This window comes from Anabas testudineus, chromosome 13 (assembly GCF_900324465.2).
Source record: "Anabas testudineus chromosome 13, fAnaTes1.2, whole genome shotgun sequence".
In the NCBI taxonomy this organism is placed as follows: domain Eukaryota; kingdom Metazoa; phylum Chordata; class Actinopteri; order Anabantiformes; family Anabantidae; genus Anabas; species Anabas testudineus.
Window position 1 is genome coordinate 9,276,638 of NC_046622.1, and position 17,257 is coordinate 9,293,894.

Genomic DNA, 17,257 nt, shown 5'->3' on the forward strand with positions numbered 1-17,257 from the left:
TCCTGAACTGACCACCCCAGTCTTCATGCCCATGCATCGAGACATAGAGATACACAAATTCTTTTCATGAGTGTATTTAGCCTCACTGGTATCTTAGTTTCAGTGTTTTTGCATATGAGGGTGATTGTTATAGGCACAAAATTTTATTAGGAACAGGTACAATTTGTGCAATGGAGAATCCTTCAGGAAAAGTGACCATCAACAACCTAGCAGACATCATCATTATTGTTGGATATTTCATGATGGTCATCGGTGTTGGCATTTGGGTAAGTATATGTGAATTGGTCTGTGTGCATGACTTATATGTATGCCATAAGTAGGTATAAGTATGTATAAGTAGGAACAGGTGACACTATAAAATTTGTCCTGTCTGTGTTCTAGTCAATGTTTCGGATCAACCGTGGGACGGTTGGAGGGTATTTCCTGGCAGGGAGGACAATGACCTGGTGGCCGGTGAGTGTAGCTTTTTATTGTCTGCATATGTGTTGCCCACTAATAATAATAACCCATGGTAATGGATTGACAATTTTGATTTAATTAAGAAACAGTGCCACTTTTTTCATAGTTTGTCCACTAGAGGGGGGCAATAGGTTTATTTCTCAACACTAAAATGTCCCACTCAGGACAGGATTGGTGGCCATCATCATATATTTGCAGCTGTCCAACAAAAATGTGCTTTTACATGAATAATCTGAAGATTCATATTCATTTCAGATTACCCTTTGAATTTTTGCACAAAGTGAGACTTAGGAAGAATTTGTCCCTCCACTTTATCTTAATGATTACACAAGCAAACCTTATTTAATGTTCATACTGGCACCTGGAAGAATTGAATAACTCATCAAAGTATTTGGGTGTTCTTTTCCACAGGTTGGTGCATCTCTATTTGCAAGCAACATTGGTAGTGGCCACTTTGTGGGCTTGGCAGGCACTGGAGCGGCTAGCGGCATTGCTGTGGGGGGGTTTGAGTGGAACGTAAGCCACGCTGCATATTAACACCTCATTTTACGCTGCAGCTGTAATGATTAACCACCAGCATGAATAGTGAATTGGCTTATACAGTACAAAACAAAAAAACTATCTGGATCTTGTTTACTGCTACGTGTTGATGCTCATTCACAGTGGACTGTGAAAAGCCATTGTCCAACATGTCATATGTTATTTGTTAATTAGTTGTTTATCTAATTATGTGTCAGGCTCTGTTTATTGTGCTGCTGCTGGGGTGGCTTTTTGTACCTGTGTATCTCACAGCTGGGGTGAGTATATCTGTTTGTATGATAATTGTCCATTGTAAGCATCAAGAAGTTTATCTTTCACTGATGTGATTTTTTACTACTGATGCACACTGTATGTAATTTGCCATGTTAGGTGGTCACAATGCCCCAGTACCTGAAGAAGAGATTTGGAGGGACTAGGATCAGTCTCTACCTCTCTGTTATCTCTCTATTTCTCTACATTTTCACCAAAATCTCAGTGAGTCAGCATGTGTGCACAGTTATAAGAACATATAAGATAAGCACATAAATACATGTATACATTTCTTTCCTTATTCCCCCCTTCTTTCTCCCCAGGTGGATATGTTTTCAGGAGCTGTGTTTATCCAGCAGGCTTTAGGGTGGAACATCTATGTTGCTGTCATCGCCCTTTTGTTAATTACGGCCTTGTATACTGTCACAGGTATGTGTTTTTGTCTAGGTGCTGATTTTGGTCTGTGAAGATATTTTTTTAAAGATGCACTCCACCAATTTTACATATGTGGATCAGTTTACTCATTGACAGTGTACTATTTCTCATAAGGAAACAGGGTCTGTTAATCTGGAAAGCTTTACTAAGCAGGGAGGATTTAATGAAAATATGCTTTTGATTGTATGAGAAATGTAGGTAAGGGACTTTGGAGGTGGAAATGTACTAGGATAACTCAGCTTTTAGTCATTTGTTTTAAAATTCTGCATCTTGTAAATCATATAACTCTGAAAATGCAGTACTCAGTCAATGTAGTGCCCCTTTAAACATCAAAATGAGATCTGTTGGTCTATGTATGTGTATGTGTGTGTTACCAGGTGGCCTGGCTGCTCTGATGTACACTGACACTTTTCAGACATTTGTCATCATTGCTGGGGCCTTTGTACTCACCGGTTACTGTAAGTACAAATTTTACAGCATCATATTTAATCTGCCAATAGACATTTTCAACCTTTTAACACGGGACACATTTTTGGCTTATGTTAGCACTGTAGGGTACATTTCTATCTCGCTACCTAGCAATTTCACAACAGGAAAGAGATTAACCAGAGTTACTAATCATTAATTTCACTGCAGTGGTGTCCACCATGTAGACTCCGCGGACCCGCCTCTTGTCAACAAAACAACAACTGCTCCCTGCAACGTTATTGATTTTGTTTTATAGAAAGTCAATGTAGCCTATATCAGAGTTTCATCCAGGTCAAAGACGTCAAAGAAGGAAGCAGACAAGATAAAAGTAGGAACTTAACCAGAAAAGAGGAAGAACATTTGTGTCCTATTGTGAATTAGTGATCCGATTAACAGTGCCAACTCAGCAGCTGACTCATATCTTCAGTCAGGACAGCAAGAGAGCACTGAACTATTGAACTGAAAAGGAAAGAACAAATATGGGCTACTATGCTACACAAACTACTAGTACTAGGGTAAACTATTCTTGGGTGGAGGCCACTAGTAGACCATTAGAAAATATTCCTGTAATTCTGTAATTTGCCTGGACTGCATAGTTCTCATTCTTTTTCCTCTTCACCTCTAGCGTTTGCTGAAGTAGGAGGCTACAACTCTCTACTGACTAAATATGGATCTGCTATACCACAAAATTTCTCCTCCTTGGACCCCCAGCGCTACAATATCTCACAGCAGTGTTACACTCCCAGACCTGATGCCTTCAGCTTGCTGAGGGACCCAACTACAGGGGACCTGCCTTGGCCTGGGGTGTTGTTTGGGATTGCTATAGTGGGAGGCTGGTACTGGTGCACAGACCAGGTGAAACGCTTTGGTTTAGGTTCTTCACCTTACTTGAAAAGTAAAGCCTAGGTAACACAGGCCTATGAGATCAGGCCACGCTGCCCCAAATAGACAAATATGTTAACTACACACTTAGTAAATTATTGAAATCATAGTGGTGCTAGAATCTTTGTGCATAAAATAATTAGATTCCCCCCTATCCTGCCTGTGTGTTCGCCTAGGTGATAGTCCAGCGGTGCCTTGCAGCTCGCAGTCTCACCCATGTAAAGGCTGGCTGCATCATGTGTGGCTATCTCAAACTGCTGCCAATGTTCCTCATGGTGTTCCCCGGCATGATCAGCAGGGTCCTCTACCCAGGTCTGCAGCATACACATTACCGTTCAAATCCCATTTAAAGAGGGTTGAAAAGCAAAAGAAACATACAATATAATCGATCAATCTTGATAGGGTTGTCTGGATCTACAGTGAGTTTGTTGGTTTCTATCCACCTGCAGAAGAGGTTGGCTGCGTGGTCCCTGAGGTGTGTAAGCAAGTCTGTGGGACTGAGGTGGGCTGCTCCAACATTGCTTATCCTAAACTGGTGGTGTCAGTCATGCCGAATGGTAAGGACTGATAACAGTGGCTACCTTTTCAAAAAGAGGAGGAAGGGGAAATTCTATGCAACATTTCTCACCACTCCTTCATGTCTTGCATTCTGCTCTTCTCTCCATCTCTTCTTCTTCCCTCCATTTTCCCTCCTCCCGCTGTGTCTCTCGGCAGGTTTGCGGGGTCTCATGTTGGCTGTGATGTTAGCTGCTCTCATGTCTTCTTTGGCCTCCATTTTTAACAGCAGCAGCACTCTCTTCACCATGGACATCTGGACACGCATCAGGCCACAGGCCACAGAGCGAGAACTCATTGTTGTAGGCAGGTAAGTGGATGCTGTTGTAGAGAAACATCAGTGTGAAGGCATGCTTAACCAGCAGGATCAAAGTTAGAAGTGATGGCTTCTTACTACTCTCTACTCTAATGTCCCAATATCCTAAAGAAAATATGTGAAACACTTTTGAATTTGGGGGAAACACTTCAAATTTTTTGATTTGTTCATTGCAAACAGCTGAAGGTTTGTACATTTTGCCGATACACCTGTAATTTGTAGTGGGTGTTAAATCATTTTGAAAACAACTGTATATGGTAAATATCGAATAGCCATTCACTTAACTTTCATCATCTTATGTTTGCACTTCTCTTCAGAGTCTGGGTGCTGTGCATTGTAGCCATCAGTATCTGTTGGATCCCAATTGTCCAGGCAGCTCAGAGTGGTCAACTCTTCGATTACATACAGTCAGTCTCTTCCTACCTGGCTCCACCTATCGCAGCTGTCTTCCTGCTGGCTGTGTTTGTAAAGAGGGTCAATGAAAAGGTGAGATGGCATACACGGTACACGGTTATATTATCTCATATATGAAACACTGTCCATAGAGCATCGTTTTTTCTTTGCCCACAGGGTGCTTTTTGGGGCCTGATAGGTGGTCTGGTGATGGGTCTCTCTCGAATGTTGCCTGAGTTCTGGTTTGGCACCGGCAGCTGTATTTTCCCCTCTAGCTGCCCCTTCTTGGTGTGTGGGATTCATTACCTCCACTTTGCCATCATACTGTTCTTCTGTACGGCAGTGTTGGTGCTGTTGGTCAGCTACTGCACCGAGCCCATTGATGATCAGCATGTAAGTGACTTCTTCATTACTGCACACAGCAGTGCACTGATTCACTAAGACCTAAGATCCAATATGTATATCTAACAAATACATATTTTAAAAGCAAATAATCAGCAAAGCAGAACTGGTTTACTAAAGTTTTATCATATAAATCTTATAACGTAAGAATGACCACACACCGGGCTCTCATTTTTCCTTCAGCTCCATCGACTGGTTTTCACCCTGCGTCATTCCAAAGAGGAGAGGAAGGATTTAGACTGGGAGGAAGAAGAGAAAGGGAGAAGAGCCAAGAGGGAGGCTAAAGAGAGAATGAGGCAGAATAATGATGCAGGTAAGCAAGGAAAGCGGTCAAAAATGGAACAAACAAACACTCATGCAAAGTGCTAACTCTTTTACTCTTTAGTGGCTGAAGAGGAAGGAAAATCTGCTATCTGTCACCTGATTGAAAAATTCTGTGGAGGAGGCAGTAGCTCCCAGGACCTTGAGGAAGAGCCGCCTGAGGCAACAGAGCAGATGCCAGACATCAGTGAGGACCCAGTGTGGAAGTATGCTGTGGATGTTAATGCTCTTATCATGATGTCTGTAGCAGTTTTTATGTGGGGATACTTTGCATAAGAGAGTGTTCTTGTTCTGAAGATGGATTCCAATGTCAATTAGTATCTTGATGTACCTCTTTTTGTTGGGATGATACAGTACTTTTAAGTCAGACTTCAAACAACTCAATATAACAATAATATAGTGTTGCCATCTATTGGTGATAACTTAGCACTACAGTGCAAGTTTTCACTTTCAAAATATTAGTCATGCAAATCTACTGCCATCGTTGTCATTTAAAGAGTACAAGAGGCTGTGATCCATCGCTGCATTACTTCACTTTTAAAAGGGTATGTCTGTTGTGCAGAGTGTAAAATGGTTTATAAGGTTATACCAACCATTACTGTATACGGTTACATGTTGATTCAATCATAACTCAATCTTTGCTTCCATCAGTGAAATAAAAGGTGAGAGAAAATAAAATTATAAATTTGAAAGACAGGTAAAAACTAAACTTAATAAAGTCTCAAGAAGCTATAAGATGTGTATCAAAGTTTAACTCAAGGAATAAATGGAAACCACACCTAGGTACACACAGTTTATCATGACTGTATATAAGAGGAAGTGCTGTATATAAAAACACTAGTTTCATTTATGCTGCGGTGCTAAGCCCATTTTAGTTCTCCTACAGGTATTTTATCATTCGAGCATAAGTTTGATCATAATATTGTCATTAGTGAAATACAAATATTTGATTAGTACACAGAAAAACAGTACAGGCATGCCAGCTTTTCTATCCCTTATCATACTCTTGACAGCTGTTTTTGGTTGTTTGTCAGACTGAATGCAGCTCTGATAAGCACTGCTAATGTTACTGTTTAAGTCAAATGAAATCACTGTAGATGAGCAGATTTGAAGCCTGGTATTTACTCAGCACACACACACCACACAAACCAGGTAGGGGTTTCCAGTTTAAATCATCACTTCTGTTTTTATTTAAGCAGATATTTCCCATTAGCATTGTACATGTCTGGAACCTACAGAGTCCTCTCAAGACCCAACCATTCCACCTCCATGCAGAGTTTCAGCATCATTCATTACATCAGTTCTTCAATGTCCAGTCTGTCAGCTTACAGGAGTGGGGGACTGTAAAGGCAAGGTAGAGGGGGGAAGAAGAAAGGGTTTTTTCTTTTCCAAAATGTCAGAGCCGTCAGCAGGCACTCCCACACAAAGAGTTATGGTTGGATCCAAAAGAGCTGGACGGAGTCTATCAAGCATCTTAAACCTAACCACTTACAGGGTCATGTGCAACTCCCAACACTCTTAGAGGTATCTGGTGCCTCAGTCTTCCTGCAGGATGGGTAAGAGGTAGGGGGCTTTTAAGGCTGGAAGCTGGTGTAGAGAGTTTCTGCGGTCTGTGGTAGGTGGTTTCACCCGCTTTGAAGCATGAATGACAGCTTTGGCAAACACTGCCCTCTGCCAAATTGGAGGATGGAGGGATGGGGAAGGAGGAAAGGAAGAGAGCTAGGGGTTAAAACAAAGATGGAGTATTTAAAAAATACATCTTCGCAGGTTGAGTAGGATGACAGACTGATAGGAGAACACAGTCCTCAAGAATAAAAGCAAATACAACAGCAAACATTCTCTAACACACACCCCAATAAAATCAGCCAAACAAAAAAAAAAAAATAACAAAATAACAAAAAAACAAAATGGCAAACAAGCAAGTCAATCAAACCATACAAAGTGACATCAGGCCTTTCCAAAGTGACATCAAGTTTCTCTTTTAATCCCATTAAATCTCACTGCTCTTATAAGGTCCATCTCCCAAAATTTTCTGTAAACCAGAAAATACTCAGTGGCTTCCTCTTTATGGCTGGTCAGCAAGGTTAGGGTCCACTCTGAAACAATGACAAGAACATGTCTCAGTGGCCAGTTGGACTGGCTAATACAGAGAGACTGGCCTGTCATTTACCAATGGCATGGCTATTTCAGAATTAACAACAGTGACACAGGCAATGATTTCAGCAGCATTATCAGGGGACTGATGAATATAGTACAACGTTACAGCACATTCAGAGAAATAGAAACCATGGTGCAGGACAGGTACAAATGGCAATCTTGTACAAGGGAAAAAAATCAAGTTTGCTTTATACAATCACATTTCTAAAGCAATGCTGAACATTCCTCCACTAAAAAGTTTTACATCTGTTGGACTCTGTACAGCTCATTCCTTAAAGCACCATTGTACAGCTTAACTGGAAATTTGTCATACGACACAGAACACAGAACAAATACCGGGAACAGTAAGCAGGCGCTAGGGTATTACATTTCTATGCGTCACTTTATGAATGCTAATCTCAATCAAATACACTGCAAAATTTTACCTTACAACCATGTATGGAGTTAGACACAAACTCAAATGATTAAGAGGCAGAAAGAGGGCTGACAGCAGTAGGAGGGGACCCCAACCCTGGTTATGCAAACTTTTCAAAGGTGCCACTTTGGAGCACAGTGCAGGGAGAGAGGGATTATAGAGGGTTTGATAAAAAGGCAAGGAGAGTGACACACCTCTCTTCCTTCTTTACCTCTCAACCTCCCTCCACTGAGGGCAAGTATGAAAAAGGAGTGCTGGAGGAAAGAAAAAAAAAAAAACAGTCCTGGAGTGCCGATTTCTCCTTGTTCTCCACTTTTCAGAGGGAGAGAGAAGGAGATACACAGGAGGACATGCGTTGGTATGTGTGAGGTGTAGTCTTTCCTCTCTACCTGGCCTCCTCCCTTCTGTCCTCCCTCCTGGTGCGGATGGGCTGAGAGCCATCAGCAGGCTGCTGCACCCAGTTGTTGTCATGGAGCCCAACACGGCAGCCTGGTGTGTCCTTGTCTGTACGCCGGCAGCACATCCAATAGGAACGTCCATAAGGCAGGTCATGGTGGTAAGGTTTAGGGTGCCAACGGCACAAGGAAACGTCTCCGCGCTCATATTGCCGCTTACACTGCTTGCAGGGGTCATCCCTGTAGAGAGGATCTTGATTCCAGCGTGAATCCACTGCCCGCACCCCATATGTCTCTATCAACACCTTAAAATAATGGCAGGTGCATTTAAGAGCCGCCAGTGACCGTGTCGGCAGATAGCTGAAGATGTTAACCATGATGTGGTCTGGCAGCAGCAGCATGTACTGGCGGGGTTCAAGGAGGCGCTGAATCTGAAAGCGGATCTCCAGGAAGTCATGGGACACATGACGGTAGAGGCGACACAGCGAAGGGTCTGAACAGTCCTCCCCAACACTAGGAGAGTCTGGTCGCTCCCCTGAGCCCACTGCCAGCCCCGGCCCAGGGCCGTTGTTGTTGGCACAGTCCAAAGAGCACACTCCTGATCCACTGCCAGGGCCTGTTGTTTTTACATCTTCCTCTGGGCCCCGAGGGGGCTGAAGAAAGAAGAGCTGTCCAGGAGGGGGATCATCAGAAGAAGGGTCAGTGGAGCTGCCTACACCTCCGCCACTCCCGCCCCCACTGGGCATAGCAAAACACACCGTCTCCTCCTGTACATTCTCTGTACTGTCTTTACCATAAAACACACACTGATCCACAGCACCTGTCACCACAACTTCCACATGGAATCCAGTCACTCGTTCTCTCCCCACACCCACAGACTTCTTCTCTCCTGAGGAAAGCTCTTGGGTTGGGTCTGGGCTACCACAGGCTGGCCTGTCTGGGTGATGGTGGTCTCCATCTGGTTTGGGGGCAGCAGTTGTGGCAGCAAGCAGCAGACTACTAGGGTCTCTTGATGAGGGACTGACGAGCTGGTAAAGGTCACAGGTGATCTTCTCTTTGGCCCTTGCTGCTGCCTGATTACCCCCACCACCACAGCTCATAAACATACAGCGGGACCTACCAGCTGGCTCCAGCTGAGACCGTGGATCCAGATTTGACACTCTGAAAGCTATTCTAACCTCACCGTGACTGTGAGTGGGGGGTGGAGGAGGGGTAACAATGCCAGACTCTCCTCCTCTTCTACACTCCTTTTCTCGATCTCGACTAGAGGAATCTATCTTCGAACCAAGATGGAGGCGATTCTCCAGGTTTTGGGACTCAAAGTGTGCAATGGCCTGTGCTACCCTGCATGACTCCTGCTGCTCCTCCAGCTCCTGATCTGTCTGGATGGGAGATGATGTTTCCTGGTCCTCTTTAGAGGGCTGGCCATTTGAACTGTCTGATACAAACACCATACGTGCAGGGTCTGACACTGCGCCCCGCAGTAGAGTGTGCTGGTGGGGGGCAAGGATCTGACTGTGAGTGGTTGTAGAGGGCTGGTGGTGGTGTTGGTTTCCATGAACAGCCACGATCCCCTGGAGGGCCATGGCGGTCCGCTGCTCAACCAAGGCAACCATCTCTGCCACAGACAGGAGGTCTGTTTCATTCACCCCTCCTAGTCGTGGCTCATCAGGGCTAGGAGGTGCAGGGGAGGAGTCGTGGCTCAGGTGTGGCTGTGACACCTGGGAGCGAGTTGGAGGATCATAGGAGGAGCATCGTCTTCGTCTTTTGGCTTTACTGCAGTCGGTTGCCCAGTTACCTTTAACCTGTAGACAAGGAAAATCATTTATAGTCAATTAAAAAAAATAACAAAACTTAACTAAAATCTCATTCTAGAAGCAATTCACTGGACTTCTCACTTACCTTCATTGCGCTGGGCCTAGGCTGGCCCGCTCCACTGAACTGGTGTGCAACAAAGAAGGCAATCTTCTCCTTGGTGTTACCTGGTTTAATGACATACCAGGTGTCTAACAGCACGCGGCCATCTTCCATCTGGGGCCCAGAAGAGGGTGGTGAGGGAGGGGCCGAAGACGGTTGAGGGGTCTGGCTCTGTGTCATGGAGCTGGACTCAAGCTCTGGGTCAGGTGGAGTGTTCTCTGAGCCCACATCTTTTTCTCCATTTTGTTCTTGTACCCCCACTATCATCCCTCCATCTTCACTTCCATCCACTGTCCTTCTGGCACCTGAAGAAGGCTCAGCTTTGCAGAGGGAGGGGGAACCTGCCCCGACACCACCTCCACTGCTGCCCCCTGAGCCTGGGCTCCTAGCTTTGTTTTGGGAGTATGTGCCAAAAGGGCGAGGGCACCACAGACGGATGTGGGAGAAGGTGTCTCGGTCCATCAGGATGCGGACCAGCGGGGCATTTTTGCATCTATACTGGCCGGCAAACACCAAGAGCCAGAGTTCTCATTGTGGGCTCTCTCTGCCAGTGCCAACCTGATGGGCACTGTCTGCCACCAAGCTCACCAGCAACCCAGGGCATACAACCTACAACAACAGGAAAGAAAATAGATAAGAGGAAAGGCCGGAGTACAGGTGGGGAGGGAGACAGGAAAGAGAAAAACAGTTCAGTCACTGAAAAACACTGTTCATACAGTATCACTAGAGTAACAATGCTGGTCAGTGCCAGGATCAATTCAGATAATCAATGAACAACCTAGGCTGTATTGAACAATTGCCTTAAGGTAGAATTCAGGCAGGGTATTAGCATTGCACACCAGCAGCCCAGCCGTTACACTGGAGAGAACAGAAGTATCATGATACTACTATCTGAACTTATCACTACTAGCCTGCCTCGTACTTTGGCCAAACTCAATTAGCAATTACATTTTCTACAGTGTACTAAGGTCATCTCCTCCACCTCAGAGCCTCTAAATCACAGTAAAGGGATTCCATTTCAGGTTTGGTGTCTGTGGCCAGTAGATGAAAGGAACGAAAGATGGAACACAAAAGCACCAAATGGACCCTGCTTTGCTCCTCTACTGCATCTCAGTGCTTCAAAGAGGACTTGCCTAATAGGAGGCAACACGGGGAGGAGCATGCAGGCATATGCTGGACCTATTTTTAGCAAAGAAAAGGAGGGGGTGGGGTAGTCGTGAAACTGCTATAGCTGTTGTCCTCACCCCTTTCTCCCTGCCAAAGAGCCTATGCTACAGGCTAGGAGGGGGAGTCTTTAATACACCCAGTGTGCTTTGCTTCTGCAGCTATGCCAGCTGTAGAGGCTGCCAGGAACGTGCCAGCATGCTTAAGGAGAGGAACAAGTGGCAATGAAGCAACACGTTGGGCTGACTGCTGATCTTAAACACGCAGTTAAACTTCATCTGCCAATCCTGAGCTGCTCCTTTTAACATTACTCTTTATACATGACAAATTAAAACTGTATTATAAGATTCAACTAGACAAGACTTTTCTTTTTTTACGAACTAGTGAGTGAAACAGTGAAATTTCCTACTTAAGCAATTAGCCAAGACAATTCTGATCATGCCAAGTATGACCACATAGATGCATACACCAGCACTGACCATCCACTTTAGCCTCCATTATGCTTTTTACATAATTAAGTGCAATGGAAAAATGCCAAGGGTGAGAGCTATTTTAACTAATATACACTTACCACATGTTAAACAGTTTTTACCAGAAATTTAAGCCAGTCACATGGTAACTCAACTCAGTGCATTTAGATATGTAGACATGGTCAAGATGATTTGTGAAAGTTCAAAATTAGCATCAGAATGGGGGGGGGAGGTAAATTAAGTGACTTTGAACATGGCCAGCTGTTGGTGCCAGATGCACTGGTCTTAGTATTTCAGAAGCTGCTGATCCACTGGGATTTTCACACACAACCACTTCTTACAGGATTTAGAGAGTAGTCTGAAAAAGACAAAATATCCAGTGGGTGGCAGTACTCTGAACAATAATGCCTTGTTGATGCCATAAGTCAAAGGAAAATGGCAAAATTGGCTTGAGTTGAAAGGCAACAGTAACTCAAATAGCCACTGGTTACAACCAAATTATGCAGAAGAGCATCTCTGAATGCATAACACGTTGAACAGTAAAGCAGATGGGCTACAGCAGCAAAAGACCATATCAGGCGATACTACAGTCAGCTAACAACAGGACACTGAGGATACAATTTACATGGCCTCACCAAAATAGACCAAAATTTGAAAAACATTGTCTGGTCAGATCAGTCTCGATTTCTGCTGCAACATTTATTGTTAGGGTCCAAATTTGGCCTAAACAACATGAAAGCATGGATCCATACTGTCTTGTATCAATAGTTGAGATTGGTGTTGGTGTAATGATGTCGAGGATATTCCCTTGGCACACTGTGCCCAAATGACTTCGACAGTACCCGTGATGTGGTGGAACTGGAGATTTGCATCATGGACATGCAGCCTACAAATCTGCATATGCATGATGCCATCATGTCAATGCAGACCAAAAACCTAGGGAATGTTTACAACAACTTGTTTAATTTCTGTCACAAAGAATTAAGGCAGTTCTAAATGGTGTCTAACCTGGTACCAGCAAGGTGTACCTAATACAGTGGCTGGTCAGTTTAGGTTCACATATACTGGTTAATGTTGTAGCTGCTCAAATAGTTAATTGTGACTTTTTTTTCATTTTTTGATGACACAATAGCCTGCTTTCTATTTTAGTCACTGAACTTCTTTAATCCACAGGCTTTAAAGCTGGTCATTGTTCTGTTTCTATGACATGCTGAATGGGTGGTGCATTGTACATTTGGACTAATGGAATGGCTCTGAGAGGTGCAAAAAGCAAACAACGCCCACACAGTGTGGTGAACCAATTCAAATGCTTCCTCTGTAATCACACAGTAACAACTCAGCTAAGAGCAGGCAGATTATACTGCTGTGGGGAGAAAAGCTAGTGAACCTTTTTATTGCCTTTTCTCTCCATGATCCCTTATGAATCTCTATCTCTTTAAGCATGTTTATTCTCAACCAACTCCTCTTTACCCCTTGCCACTGCATCATGCAATCCATCACTCACAACAGATTGGATGGCTTAATAAGAAGGGTCAGAAAAAGCGAGTCTGCCCACTGCAGAACTCTCTCTCTCACACACACACACACACACACACACACACCAAATTGAGCTTCAGATACCTTAATAAACTACTGAACTAGCCTTATTCATGTTGTTAGGAAAACAGAGACAAACCCCCTGAAATTCTGGACTGTTCTCCATTTATACATAAAGTCAGTTGCACCACAATTGTGCAGTACAGCCAATATCTGGCAAGCACTGGGTTACTCCTGTTGTTTTCAGCAGGTTACAGGTAACTCTATTCTGTCATCTCCGGTTCTTCAATGTAGATTAATTCACACATAGACAATTTGCATACTTTGTCTTTGTTATCACATGATTGGATCAAGTACTTAGTTATACATACATGCCATTAGTTACCTAAAGTGAACAGTAATTTCTGGCCTGCTTCATTGAACCTTTCAAATTACTATTTCAAACATAAACATTTGCAAAAAATAAATGACAATATTTCTATTGCGTTGCCTCAAAATTAGCATTTGTAAATTTGATGATAACAAGATGTTGGTGTATTAAATGAATACTACATAGCACGCCAAGCTGTATTGTTTGAAAGATATTTTTCCTACAATAACAAACCTGTATTTTCTGATCTAGACTTTTGGATGAGAAAGGAAACAGAGCCTTTCAAAATATGTCTAACATATGTCTAACAACTGTTTTATCCAGTATCTCACTTCCAGAGTCTGTTGAAAGAGTTAGCATTCATTCAGCTTTCGGTAATCTATGTTATTCCATAAAGTCAGTACTGAGCCTCTCTTCATTTTAAACAGTTCCTGCAAATTAATGCTTAGGTTTGGTTTTAAGCTTTCTCCATCAAACTAATCCTTCAAATCCTGTCCAAGCACAGTTGCAACCATGGACACTAGAGCAAGGCTACAGTGCTGAAGACACCGCATCATTAGATACTCAAGCTGTCTGAAAAATACATTTCTTTAAAGATTACTTACTTAATACTCAACTATTACAAATCAGTCAGGTTATGTGAAACTGATACTTGCTCCTTTTTCACAGCATGCACATCTGGTTTTGCTGAAGGGTTTTTTATTGAACAGGTCAAATGACATAACCTTATCTGTCTAAAATGAGATGTAGGTCTAACCACATATAACTGGTGTTATATAACCTATAAATGCATACTTTTGTCAATAACACAAAATGCATCATTCCTCATCTGTCAAGAAGATTCTGATGAGTTTTTCTAACATTGTGAAACAAGTCTCTCACATGTATGGTTCACTGTTCAGTCAGTCGAGTGCCTTATTATAACTTAAGCAGGCAAAATGTAGAAATCAAAAAAAGTATTTACAAATTACTACCCTTGTGCTATGCTGCTGAGAGATAGACAGCTTTGTCCCACTACATTGTAAGTGAATTTCTGGTAAACTAGGTAATTTACCTATACAAATCAAGAGCAGTTTGGCATCGACTCTCACGAGGTTAATGGTTTTTATATCATAGGGGTATGCAGTACGTAAAACATGGTGTACCGCATCTCCATTAAATGCTAATTTAGCAAATGGTGACCCGCATCAAAACTTTGTTATTTACATTTTTGTATTGTTTTTTCCTAAACATATAAACTCATTGGTCTTAAAACTACTCTTGCAAAAAGGTCAGCCTGATTAACACAGAACAGTATCCATCCAACTCAGTCCCCTCACAGTATCTACCACACTCTTTTTTTCAAAGCATTTGATACAGACAACCAAATGCTGATAAATGATAACACCAAATCATGCCAAAAAGTCTTAGCTCAATCTCACTCTCTGCATGTATGCCTGAAGACAATACAACAGAAGTATGACCAGCAGGCCAGCTTCGCTGCAAACTGTCAACAGAACAATAGAGCTGAGTGTATCACTTCAACAGTTTGATCATGAAGATTATATCAAGAGCAGCCTTTCTGTGAGGACACCTAGAAAGACTGGCTGACTGATATGCAGGGCCATCTACATGTTTGTGTGGGCATCTTCACATTTGTGTTATAATATCATAACAAGTTAAACTTTGATACTAGTACCCCAAAGTACACTGTGTCATCACAGTGCTTTGATACTTGAAAATCTAAAAGGGGGAAGCAAAACAATGCAACAATATAACACCAGATAGTGCTCATGTAAGAGCATTTGATGCTGAAATTCTGAATGTTATTGACCCAAAAACGGATTAATTTTTATTATTTTAAGTAGCTCACCTTGATTGTACTATTCTTCTTATAGTAACAGAGCTGTGTGTACAATCCACCTGTTATGCTTCTCAGTTATTAGCATATACAGCATTAAAATACAGACATTATGGTAAGCCTCAGTGGAAATCTGAAAACTTGCTATTCAAATTGCTCAGTTGAAAGCAAACGCCTGTAAATTCACCATTAGTTTTCCTGGTTCTCTTTGAAATAAAACTGCTAAAATTATTCCAAATGCTAAGCCAATAAGCGAGGTGTCACAAGAACACCGTAAATAATAGCATCAATATTCATCTAAGTGTTTATTTTAATTGCATCAATCACCTTTGAACGTCTGGTTCAAGGTTCTTTGATCATCCTCTAGCTGGTTACCTCAACTAGCAAACAGCTAGCTTACATACCGTCGTACTGAAATGTTTAGCACTTCTCTGGCCATGTAGGCAATATGCTGCTCCATCCATTAATGATTACTATAGTAATTAACCACGTCCAAACTAGCCACACTCCTATGCTTCTAAGAATACTTTATCCACTTAATTAATGAGTAGTTACACAGATTACATAGACCCGTCATTAGCTGACGTGCTTGCTAACTGAATAGCACAACTTAACCTACCTGCATAATAACATTACAGCGCTTGCTAGCAAGCTAACTCGATGAAAAAAAAGCCCAACGTTATATTTTAGCACCCAACTTACCTTAACAGTGTTAATCTCAAGAGACAGCCTTGGTGACGTGTAAACTGTAGATGACAATCGTTTGCTCGATGTATTTCGCTCTGACCTAACCAGTTTGTTAACTATCCGTGTCCACGTAGCTAAGCTAGCGTCGACATTAGCCAGCAGCTAGCGCTACTTTGCATTATCAACCTTTTCTAATAGTGGCTACTGCCAAGGCTTGTGTGCCTGTCAGTTGTCTGACTCCAGTCCAGCTGACTATAGGCCTTGTTAGGACACTCAACAGTCGCTGTCCCACTATCTATTTAGAAGTGACACAAGCTTTTACGGTATGTTCTCGGGGATACCAAAATAATCAGTGTCAAAACGACAGGAGGAGGAAGGCCATCTTGTTGACAAGCAGCTGCATAAGGCCCACAGCCAATAGCGATGCAGAGTCGGTGGTGTGCCCATATATGGCGCCTGCACAGCTCCCTCCCTCTACTGCCGCCCCCCTCCCAAACACACACACACACACACACACACACACACACACACACACACACTTCATTACACTACACTGGACCACACTGAACAGTCGCAACATTAAAGGTCACTGTGCCAAAGACAGGTGGGGAGGTCCAAATACACACCTAATGCATATTTACACTCATGCACTCATATAGGTAAATTTTTTTGCTCAGTGCGTATTATAATTTATAGCACCACATATTAACAGTACTGCATAACAACTCTTATTTTTTCCCCAGCAACAATATTGTGCAAAATCCGTTCTGTATATTTCTGGGACGATAACTGTCCGTCATGTTATTTTTCACAATTTAAACATCTCTTATTCTTGCAAGCGGTCAACTTGTGTTATTTTTTCCCCTCCTTTTTTGTTTCATTTCAATGTTTACATAATTTTTCAACATGCATTTTCTATTTGTTGCAATGATGATTAGTTAGAACAGGGGATCATAAAAGTTTCATCTTATCCTCAAATACCTCTAGGTGCATATATGTTAGAAATAAAATAAATATGTTTTAACCTTGGCTGTTCATCAGTAGTATCGTTACACTGCACATAGTACACGTTCAATTATATTTTGAGATAGGCTGTAATGAAGAAATACATGCAAATGTTTATCACACAATTGCATTTTAGATACACTAGAGAGCAAAAGCTTAGAGCAGCACCTTCTCAGTCCAGCAGAGGGCCAGGTATCACTGCACTGTCTGTCCGTGTGTCAATCCGTCAAAACCTTAGTCTGTTGTGCACTGACATTAGCAACATTCACTAAGGAAATCAC

At 42.6% G+C, this 17,257-nt stretch overlaps 2 protein-coding genes across 2 annotated transcripts; one reads left to right on the top strand and one right to left on the bottom strand.

Annotated features, from left to right (window-relative positions):
* The first annotated feature begins 2 nt into the window (after positions 1 to 2).
* Positions 3 to 5,752, top strand: slc5a2 (solute carrier family 5 member 2). Its single transcript, XM_026367669.1, has 15 exons — positions 3 to 266; positions 382 to 453; positions 871 to 975; positions 1,197 to 1,256; positions 1,369 to 1,473; positions 1,572 to 1,677; positions 2,061 to 2,141; positions 2,777 to 3,006; positions 3,210 to 3,345; positions 3,483 to 3,590; positions 3,748 to 3,898; positions 4,222 to 4,390; positions 4,475 to 4,690; positions 4,883 to 5,012; positions 5,085 to 5,752. The coding sequence occupies exons 1-15, from the start codon at positions 171 to 173 to the stop codon at positions 5,294 to 5,296; spliced, it is 1,977 nt and encodes a 658-aa protein (XP_026223454.1). The 5' UTR covers positions 3 to 170; the 3' UTR covers positions 5,297 to 5,752.
* A 421-nt stretch (positions 5,753 to 6,173) lies between these two features.
* Positions 6,174 to 16,366, bottom strand: fbxo46 (F-box protein 46). The gene is made up of 3 exons (XM_026367656.1): positions 15,987 to 16,366; positions 9,890 to 10,513; positions 6,174 to 9,792 (listed from the first exon to the last, which is right to left on the bottom strand). Exons 2-3 carry the CDS (start codon positions 10,364 to 10,366, stop codon positions 7,978 to 7,980), a joined length of 2,292 nt encoding a protein of 763 aa, XP_026223441.1. The 5' UTR covers positions 10,367 to 10,513; positions 15,987 to 16,366; the 3' UTR covers positions 6,174 to 7,977.
* Between the last annotated feature and the right edge of the window lie 891 nt (positions 16,367 to 17,257).